This window comes from Apostichopus japonicus, chromosome 9 (assembly GCF_037975245.1).
Source record: "Apostichopus japonicus isolate 1M-3 chromosome 9, ASM3797524v1, whole genome shotgun sequence".
Taxonomy (NCBI): domain Eukaryota; kingdom Metazoa; phylum Echinodermata; class Holothuroidea; order Aspidochirotida; family Stichopodidae; genus Apostichopus; species Apostichopus japonicus.
The window spans coordinates 30842339-30852888 of record NC_092569.1 but is presented as its reverse complement, the minus strand read 5'-3'; the positions used below and the strand labels follow the sequence as shown (position 1 = coordinate 30852888).

The 10550-nt window shown below is 35.7% G+C and overlaps 1 protein-coding gene across 1 annotated transcript; it reads left to right on the top strand.

Annotated features, from left to right (window-relative positions):
- The first annotated feature begins 1986 nt into the window (after positions 1 to 1986).
- Positions 1987 to 8959, top strand: LOC139973420 (zonadhesin-like). The gene is made up of 8 exons (XM_071980104.1): positions 1987 to 2012; positions 2619 to 2791; positions 3123 to 3387; positions 4215 to 4426; positions 5489 to 5698; positions 5946 to 6245; positions 6498 to 6704; positions 7983 to 8959. Exons 3-5 carry the CDS (start codon positions 3270 to 3272, stop codon positions 5513 to 5515), a joined length of 357 nt encoding a protein of 118 aa, XP_071836205.1. The 5' UTR covers positions 1987 to 2012; positions 2619 to 2791; positions 3123 to 3269; the 3' UTR covers positions 5516 to 5698; positions 5946 to 6245; positions 6498 to 6704; positions 7983 to 8959.
- Positions 8960 to 10550: the final 1591 nt, after the last annotated feature.

Sequence of the window (10550 nt, the reverse complement as noted above, 5' to 3'; positions counted from 1 at the left end):
TCCTTTAATTAGATATTTTCCAAAGGTACATATTCAACCAGACTTAATAACTTACCATTGGTCTGCATATATTTCTTACTCCCTCACTCATCTCCATGTATGAATGATGTGGTATTTATTCATTTGGTCATCTGCTTGGTTGTCCCGAATATAGAAACTATCGTTCTCCAAATTCCTTGTTTTGCGATAAACACCTGATCATCCCCAACCCCAGCATGAAATTAAAACTTTACTGCTGTGTTTAAAATATAACAAGTTTGAGTAATATTCCGACATGAATCCCCTTGAGTCTTACAAATTCAAAAGAAAGTGTCATTTTCAAGAATAACTTAGAAATTGAGGGCATAGGTGGGGAGGGGGGGCATGGCATAACAGTGGCCTTTGTATTCCGACTCCACATCCCTGGCATTCACCAACAGATAATGGAGTCTTGTTGATTATTTAAAGAACTAGCGTTTTGTTCGTTAAGATGACAACAATGACAAACACAAAGCAAACCGTTACTTCTTAATTTTACGGATGTTCGCTACGTCATTGCCTGTCATCGGGATTAAATAGTATGTTCAGTGACTACGGCAATCAGATCAGTTGTAGTGACTACGCCAAAGGTTACTCGTTGTATGCATTTGATATGACACCTGACCTAGCTAGCGGACGCCACTTTAATCTCCAAAAAAAAAAAAACGTATTGTGCGCCTTGAAATGCAATTTGAGTACGCCCTGACCAGAGTGCGGGTGTGTTTGTATACGCTGAATATGACGTTGTGGTAGTAGTGGTTAAACCCGCAACGTTTTAATAGACATTTAACGCTAACGCTAACATTTAACGCTTCACTGGAACCATCATCAATACAAAACAATTAAATAAAAGGAGAACCTGAAAGTAATCGGGTTGCATTAAAGAAAATGTCACCAGTCTGGCTGATGTATTATACAATGTTATATTCAGGATAGTAACTTAACGTATGTGAATATATGTTTATACCTAAAATAGTAGCCTATCAGTCCTCCGCTGAGAATAAATGTTTTAACACATGGAAACCCCTCTTCTAAATCATTCCAAAAATTGTGTACATTGCAGAAGCTGCAAATAGTATCATGGATGCCGTTTGTGAAAACATCAATGACTGATGAAAAGATTGTATTTTGAAAATCAAGTTTGCGTATCACATTTTGTTGCCGATTGGTTTACGAAATATTTCAAACACGAAGCACTTGCTGATTTTGGCTAGACTTAGTTGTTAGTATAGCCGGCTGATGGAAGTAAATAAGTGTCTACAGAAATTAGACAATGTGTAAAAGTAAGCTGGCTTGAGGATTCGATCCTAGCATGATCTTCTTCAAAGGCTAAATGACAAGTAACAGTAACAGAAGCGACAAAAACGCACACGAAATTAGACAATCAAAGAATATGTTTTCGTTTTCGTTCTGATAAACGCATGAACTTACCTTATAAGTAAAATGACCCTTTCAAATCTTAGAGTTTCGTTGTGCACAGTAAGTATCAAGACACATTTGTCGGTAATCTTCTTACGTCAAAATATAACTTGAACAAAGAACATCTTTCTGCATTAAGCAACAAAGCTGTCTAAGGAAGCAGTCAGCTATTGCCTTTGTTCTTTACGTGAACTTACGTATCATGTACCAGGATAGTTGTTACACCGGAAAAATGCCATTAATCTAAAGCTTCCAGGAAGAGAGTTGTATCCTGTAAGTGATCATTGACCTGTAAATCAGCTATGGAATGTAGACAAAGATAAAACATCAATACAAGTGGTGATCTGGAGAATTTACCAAAGTTTATATCGACTCAACTTGTTTTAACCTCACATGTTTTGAACCAGTTTGCGAATTGTTCTTTCTTTCCCTCGAACTGTTTTTATAAGACATTAGCTTTACATTTAATCTGATCCTGCTTAATGTTGACTGCATCAATCTGTATGTCTTGTAATGTATTCATTAAAAGTATTTTATTACACAGGGAATCGTCGGTGCCGACAGAAGATCTTCAGGTAGGTGTAGTTGTTATGTTATATGATTGACCTTATGCTAAGAAGTAAACTCAGTGAGCTATATCACTTATGTATTATAAATGTTAACACCTCAGTTGACCAACTTGAATGGCTGGAAATGTTGGTTCTTTAGTGGTCACTCTAAACGTTTTTTTTTTTTTTTCAATCATGTCACCATTTCCGAACATCTATTATGAAATTGATTTCCTCTGAGTCGTATATTTTTGATCTTTACATGTCCAACGTGCTACATCGATATTTTTTCATGTACGTTAAATGTAATTTGACTGTTTTCATTAGTCTTTAACTACTGATAACTACGAAAACATTTGATTCAAATGGTCTTTGAATTTTATGTTAACGTAATTGTTTCAAAACAGTTACATCTGAGAATCCAACCACGATTACCTTATTAAATTTAATATTAGTCGCGATATCTTCCTCTATACGGTAGTTGAGTAATAATTGGCATAAAGGCTAATCTATTATCTTACCTCATAGTAACAAAGCCATGTTTATTACAATTGGCTCAGAATGCTATTTTCGTTAACTGAAATGATTTTTCAATCGCGTTAAAATGTTCACTTTGTTTTACCTTTCATCCAGGTTTTACATACTTTGTTTTTCAACAACCTGAGTATCCGAGAGATTGCAGAGAAGTATCGAATGCATGTTCTTCTACCCACAATACATCTGGAGTGTACCTTATTAAACCAGATGGCTACCCGGAACCGTTTGAGGCTTACTGTTATAATGATCTTGATACTGGTGGATGGACGGTATGCCATAGTTGATAACTTGATGTTCCCTGTTCAACTTTAACCAGTTTTGAACAAATTTACTTCAATTTTTCAATTTTTTCAACTTGAATCTTTTTATCGAAGCAAAATTTGAATCAATTATTTTTATACATTTTGAAATTAAGTCCAGTGTAGTTCATCTTCCAAGAAAAATTGTAAACCTTTAGCCTACACTACAAATTGAAGTTATATATATAATTTCTATTTTCTGTTAGAAATGTTAGCAACAAATCACATTGCGGTAGGGAACGAATAATTCATATTTAATAACGTCCTAGTTAACGCTTAACTTCTTTGGTATTCGTCGTAGGTATTACAGCGCCGAAGATCAGATTCCGTCAATTTCAACAGAAGTTGGAAAGATTTCAGAAATGGCTTTGGCTTTCTAGGGAGTGAGTTTTGGATTGGAAATGAGAAAATTGCCTTCTTAACAAATCAAAAGCTGTACCAACTGCGAATGGATTTTGAGAACGTTGCTGGAGATACTTACTATGTAACATACGACGAGTTTCGTATCTCAGATGAATGGGGGGATTATCATATATCTAGTTTAGGTACATTCGAAATATCAGATGGTAAGTGTCTTTTACATTCTTATTAAACATAAAGCCAAAATAACTCGTATTTGTTTATTAAATGTCGAAAGTAAACGTGCATAGACTGAAAGGTTTATTCTGATATCGAATTGATCTTTTGGAAGTAAAATTGATGTGTCAAAATTGTTCTTAGCTTGAATAAACTGCTGCAATACATAAAGTACGAGTATACATAGAGTATACCAGCGAGTACAACGGTGCTACAATACATATAGTAGCGGTTACAACATGATATGATATATATGATATGTTGAAATATTAATATTTCATTATTATCTATACTAGATTTCGAAATGGCCTCCATTAGCTGAATTGTAATTACGCACTTTCTACATTACTGCTTCGTAATCAACACTAAACTTGGTTCTGAACAAGGAACCGTATCTAACATGTGTACAACAGAATGTTCACACTTTAACAGGTCCGTCTCCCAGTTTGATCAAAACAACCAACGTTGTAATTAATAATCATTGTTGTCAAAAAGTAGTATAGTAACTCCGCGGAAACTCGGAAACAGGAGTAAGCTATGACTATATGGTTTTAGACCAGTTTTGCAACAAATTACGGAGTATCATCTCGTAATCTTGAATAAATATTAACATAAAGTTGAATAAGGAACAGCCACTACCTGATTTAAATTGTTCTGTATATATTCGAACTGTTTCTGATTGTGTGATTTTTCCTTTAACGTTCAGATAAGAATGACATGAGAAGGCAGAATGACAAACCTGTTCTTTCTCACGTCATATTCTTCGTTTCTCTATCAGGTTCATATTATTTACATTTTATTATTTCCTGTACTCTAGGAATAATCCCCGAATGGTGTCCGGCTAATGAGATATTTAGCAATGAGACCTGTGAGAGGAATTGTGATGACCCTGACTCTTGCATCTCGGCTACATCTCACCCAGAAACAGAGCAATGTGTTTGTGTCGGTGATTATCTAATACAGCAAGAGCGATGTATCCCTTTGAACCAATGCAACTGCTTCGTTGCTGAAAAAGGAGGTGTATTAAGGGTCAGTACGGCTCTTTCGGGTCATTTTAAATGCTTTCCTCTTCATTAATTGTTTGATAGCTATCTTTTTTTATGGTGAATCCGTGGGCCTGCTTCATCCGAATTGACTTTAAAGACCATATTAACATTTCCTAAAGGCTCATACCCTTACCTAGATCAATCGAAAGGAAGTTTATATTGGCCACCTACCGTTGAAACCCTGTACCTTTCACTGTGACAACCGCAAATCCATCATGATTATTTTTACCCGCTGAATATCTTAAATTAGGAAGGCGAATTTTACGTCATTTCAAGATGTACACGTAGATCAACCTGTAGGAACAACCAGATTATAGAGGCGAGTTAACAGTGTAGTGATCACGCAACCTGTGACGAGAGGAACGGTGTCTCTAAATGTTACTGCAATCAAAACTACGAAGGGGACGGAGTGACGTGCACCCACAACTGCTTCGTTGATGTCAAAAGAAGTGTATAAAGGGTCATTGTAGTTCTTTCAGGCCATTTTAAATGCTTTGCTCATAATTCTTTGTCCATATAATTTGGGACAAGCCTTTTACTATTTAAACGTGTCAAGTATCGCATTACTTTTACAGATAACCGTGTGGCGAGAGCATCGCGGTTATCCATTGATTCCATTTCATTCGAACAGGCCAGGCAAAGCTGTCAGTCAAAGGATGAATTATATTTAGTCGATTCATAGTATTCCTTTCTACGGGTGTGCATTCCCTTATAAACCTTAAACAAAATTATTAGATACATCTTACCAAAATCGTGCGTTTCAAACGTATTGTAACTTGAGTTTTCAGTTTCAACAAACCTTTTAAGGAAGGCAACATTTGGCAGCTACTTTTAAAGAAAAAGTATGGCAAATACCTACGCCCCCAACATCAGAGTTGCCTGCAAAGACCTCATTAAACTATCTTAAAATTTGATACCCTTTGCAAGAAAAGGAAATTTGCATTGGCCAGCCATCCTTGCAATTCTGTACATTTAACTGTTACAACCGCAAATCCATAATTGATTTATTTTTTACTATTTTATCCCGCTAAATTTCTTAAATTAGGAAGGCGAGTTCTACGTCAATTCATGATGTACACAAAGATCAACTTGTAGGAACAACACGCTTGTAGATGAGAGTTACCAGTGTAGTGATCACGCAACCTGTGATGAGAGGAACGGTGTCTCTAAATGTTTCTGCAATCGAAACTACCAAGGAGATGGAGTGACGTGCACCCACAACTGCTTTGTTGCTGCCAAAGGAAGCGTATTAAGGGTGAGTACGATTCTTGTAGGGTATTTTAAATGCTTTCCATATAATTAATTTAGATCTAGCCAAATTGCATATCATGGCAACCGATCATTTGATACACTGAGAACGATGAACGTTACCAAATTTATTTAAAACGCTCATGACCATATATTAAGGTTAATCCAGTGCGTCATCAAAAGTCGTTAAAAATGTAACAAATTAACATGTATTTACTATCTTTGGTATACGTCATTTAACATTTATCTTCCAGGGAGGTGAATCATACATTAGTTATGACTGTGCCTCACGAATAACTTGCAACAGGAACGTACTTAGACGTGAGAGGTACAGTTGTAGTGCAGATGCAACCTGCGAGGCGCGGAATGATATCCGTTGATGTTACTGTATCGAATGGTTTGCAGATGATGGTGTTACATGTACCCGCAGTGGACCGAGAGATTGTTCTGATCTATACAGAGCGGGTAGAAGAAATAACGGAAAATATACCATTTATCCCGCTGGAAGCTCCGGGTTTGAAGTTTATTGTGACATGTCTAGTGGTGGATGGACAGTAAGTTTTAGCCATTGACAAGCAATATCTTTCCCATGTTAAATTGTGTTTTCTTATATGACAGGACTTCGTTAACTAACATGTGAAGTAAATTATTCAATTACTTAATTAAATTGATCCATCTTCCTTTCGTTTAAAATAAATCGGATTATTGACCTTCACCAATTAATTTCTCTTACTTATTGCAGTACAATGAGATATTCCATACATACGTACTTGCCATCTAATACTAATTGATTTTTTTTTTGGTAGATTTGGTAGGGTTTGGAAACCCAACAGGAAATCATTGGATTGGCAACGATAAAATATACAAATTGACAAACCAAAAATCCTACCAACTTCGAATAGAAAAGACTAACAGGGAAGGATCAACATACTACAGCAGTTTTTCATCATTTAGAATCAGTAGCGAAGGAGACAGATACCGACTGTCATTAGGTGGCCACTATGGAAATGCTGGTATGTATTGTTCTAAATGTCAATCATACGCAGACTCGTAGTTATTGTGTAATCTTATTCTAACATAACTACCTGTATTCGTAATCATACTTTAGTATTTGTACTCGTACATATACTCAGGTATTGTTATAGATCAAGTGTAGAGACTAATGTAGAACTACAAACTATACCTCGTGCTTAGAGTCTCGAAAACAAAGTTCATTGTATATTTGCTTTACACTTTAGCACGTGTATGCATAATGATAGATTATAACATTCATATTCTATAATAGCAACCAAGTTCATATATAGCTCTGCGTCTAATTTCTCGTGTTTTCATTCAGACTGTGTCGATCTTAGAAGCATAAAGAAGCATAAAGCATAACTAGCCTAGAAACCTTAGAACTGCTGCAAAATACAGCTAACTTTATAATTAAAAGAAATGATAAAATTAATTTTATTAAATATAACTTTAACGTTTCCAAAAGAGAAGAAATTGAAGGTTCATTTGACCATACAATGTTCTTCCATGGCATTGGTTAAGATGCTAATAGTATTACCAAAAAAAAAATAACATCAACAAAAGTATGAAAGAATTTGAACATTATGTTGAGAGAACAGTCGAGACGAAGTGTATGTGTTTCTTTCCCAAAGAGCATTACCTGCCTTAGTTCTTATTTTTATGAATGTATAATCAGATAATAGGTAAAACTCATTATTTTGTCAGTATCAAATGGAAGTAAAAACTTCAGATGAAAGATAAGACGTTTCACTAGAGGAGACGATGAAACGATGAAAATTCACTTCTTATCCGAAAACCCTTTCATGTTGAAGAAAGTCAAACCTTTTACTTTTAAATTGGCCAAAAAATGAGCTCTTAAAAGAATGCTGCTTTCACTCGTATCTTGAAATCGCTTCACTACATAATATTTGTCGCAGCTTTGAGGTATGAACTATTACTTATAGTAGTGATCAAAAGACATATATTTTGATAGAAAACGATGATATGAACCAAGGTTCCAAGACGTGTTGTCAGAAGTGAAACCTCCCCGGTGATAACTGGAACTTTGATTACTATCTTCAAATTTTGTAAAATCTCAAAAGAAAGAACTCTTATATTAAAGCTCAAAATATTACATACGCCTAAACATTAACTAACACAGCAACATACGCACTGACAACCGATAATTATAGCAAACGAACTGAAAGTTATTTAATAAGATATAGTGTATACATGAATGAAAACTTCACATATAGCAAGAATATACATTTCCTAATTATTCGCTAATTTCCTTCTAGGTTACAATGCTATGGAAGCAAATTCAGGACAACGATTTAGTACGCGCGATCAAGACAACGATGGATCGAGTACCTTCGACTGTGCAGAAAAACACCGAGGTGGCTGGTGGTATCCAGACGATAGTAGCACAGGCTCTACCAGCAACTGCTACTCATTCAGCGACCGCGTAGCTACAGGAGACTACGAGTTATCTAGCTGTTTTTGTTATTATCATGATTGTTATTATTATTGTTCTTTTTTTTATTTTTATTGCTCTCGTTATTGTTATTCTTGTGATGATGATCATTACAAATGTATTAATTGCGAAGGCTGTAGTGGTAACTATCCTTGTAGATACTGCCGAAACAAAGATCCTGTTTATGAGACACATTTCTATTCCTGCGGCTACTCCAATCTGAATGGTGATTACTCGTCCAACGATTACCGCGGTATCTTCTGGAAGAATCTTCGCGGTTCTGATTGCGGAATAACAACAACAACAATGAAAATACAGCCACGTTATTAATCAAAGTAGTGGATTTGAAGTCTTCAAGGTAACAAGGACAGGAAACGGTTGGCGATATAATAACATATATTAAATAAAGAAGTACATATCGAAGCTATAGTGGAAGTTAGCGTATTTGAAAGATCGAATTGAAGGAAAGAGACACTAATAAGCCTTCCAAGGCAATACTATATGATGGGCAAAATACAAAACAACGGTGAACCATTTTACCAGTGGGACAGCCAGCACAGAGAACTCGATGGCATTTGATACTTTTTCAAATAGTTTTCGATAATTGAATTGGATTCCAAACTTGTCTTTTAAAATGTTATCAGTAATAATGGCACTGAGAATACTATGAAATTATGCAATGAAATATATTTAAAAAAAATACATCAGTATGCTGACTAGTCATGTTCAATTCCAAATGTTGCGATTATATTGAATAAAAGTTAGTGGCAATGTAATGACATCGCTTAACTAGCAACGACATCTTATACGTTTTGATGTAATTTCTAAGTTGTGTATGTATTATCTTTGAGAGATCAGTTCTACTGCCAGAGTAAAACGCATTGGTTTATGCAAACAGAACACAATCATCCGAAATCACCATAATATGCGCCCTCTTTATTCCTGAATCAATATCCTAAAATTGACACAATTAGATAATACATTTGCTTTCGATAATACACACGAATTTAATCATATATAACCAGTCTTCTGGACGACTCCTTTAATTAGATATTTTCCAAAGGTACATATTCAACCAGACTTAATAACTTACCATTGATCTGCATATATTTCTTACTCCCTCACTCATCTCCATGTATGAATGATGTGGTATTTATTCATTTGGTCATCTGCTTGGTTGTCCCGAATATAGAAACTATCTTTCTCCAAATTCTTTGTTTTGCGATAAACACCTGATCATCCCCAACCCCAACATGAAATTAAAACTTTACTGCTGTGTTTAAAATATAACAAGTTTGAGTAATATTCCGACATGAATCCCCTTGAGTCTTACAAATTCAAAGGAAAGTGTCATTTTCAAGAATAACTTAGAAATTGAGGGCATAGGTGGGGAAGGGGGGGGGGGCATGGCATGACAGTGGCCTTTGTATTCCGACTCCACATCCCTGGCATTCACCAACAGATAATGGAGTCTTGTTGATTATTTAAAGAACTAGCGTTTTGTTCGTTAAGATGACAACAATGACAAACACAAAGCAAACCGTTACTTCTTAATTTTACGGATGTTCGCTACGTCATTGCCTGTCTTCGGGATTAAATAGTATGTCCAGTGACTACGGCAATCAGATCAGTTGTAGTGACTACGCCAAAGGTTACTCGTTGTATGCATTTGATATGACACCTGACCTAGCTAGCGGACGCCACTTTAATCTCCAAAAAAAAACGTATTGTGCGCCTTGAAATGCAATTTGAGTACGCCCTGACCAGAGTGCGGGTGTGTTTGTATACGCTGAATATGACGTTGTGGTAGTAGTGGTTAAACCCGCAACGTTTTGATAGACATTTAACGCTAACGCTAACATTTAACGCTTCACTGGAACCATCATCAATACAAAACAATTAAATAAAAGGAGAACCTGAAAGTAATCGGGTGGCAATTTTCGTTAGAGTTGAGCAAATATTATTCCATTTACTCATTTGGACGTCTTATTTCTGGCATTTCAAAGTGTCAGAATCCTTTTAATAAGGAGTGTGCGTGGTCATCAGGATTCAAATATATCGTAAGCTAAGATGACGGTAGCTCTCATGAGGCAATTACGTATATTGTCCTTTTCATAGTCGATACATTTTTTCTTTATTGTTAAGGTGGTATTTGAAAAAAAAAATCATTTCTCTAAATAAATCCGAAGTTACGACTATACGCCCTAGAGGATTGTGCATTGCTATTGAGAATACCAGCCATCTGTTATAGAGCTGTCTGTGGCCCTCTCTAAAATCCTTTGTTGAAAGTCTCCTGTCGGAATTGGAGACAATCTTGACCAATCTTACAAAAAGTTGATGATTTTAGACGATATCATGACGTCACATGGGAACGATCAACGCACAAATGATT

Coding starts and splice junctions, on each gene's coding strand:
- LOC139973420 (XM_071980104.1), top strand. CDS start 3,270: ATGGATTTTGAGAACGTTGCTGGAGATACTTACTATGTAACATACGAC. Junction 3,388..4,214: donor TACATTCGAAATATCAGATG/GTAAGTGTCTTT, acceptor CCTGTACTCTAG/GAATAATCCCCGAATGGTGT. Junction 4,427..5,488: donor AAAAAGGAGGTGTATTAAGG/GTCAGTACGGCT, acceptor TTCTTAAATTAG/GAAGGCGAGTTCTACGTCAA.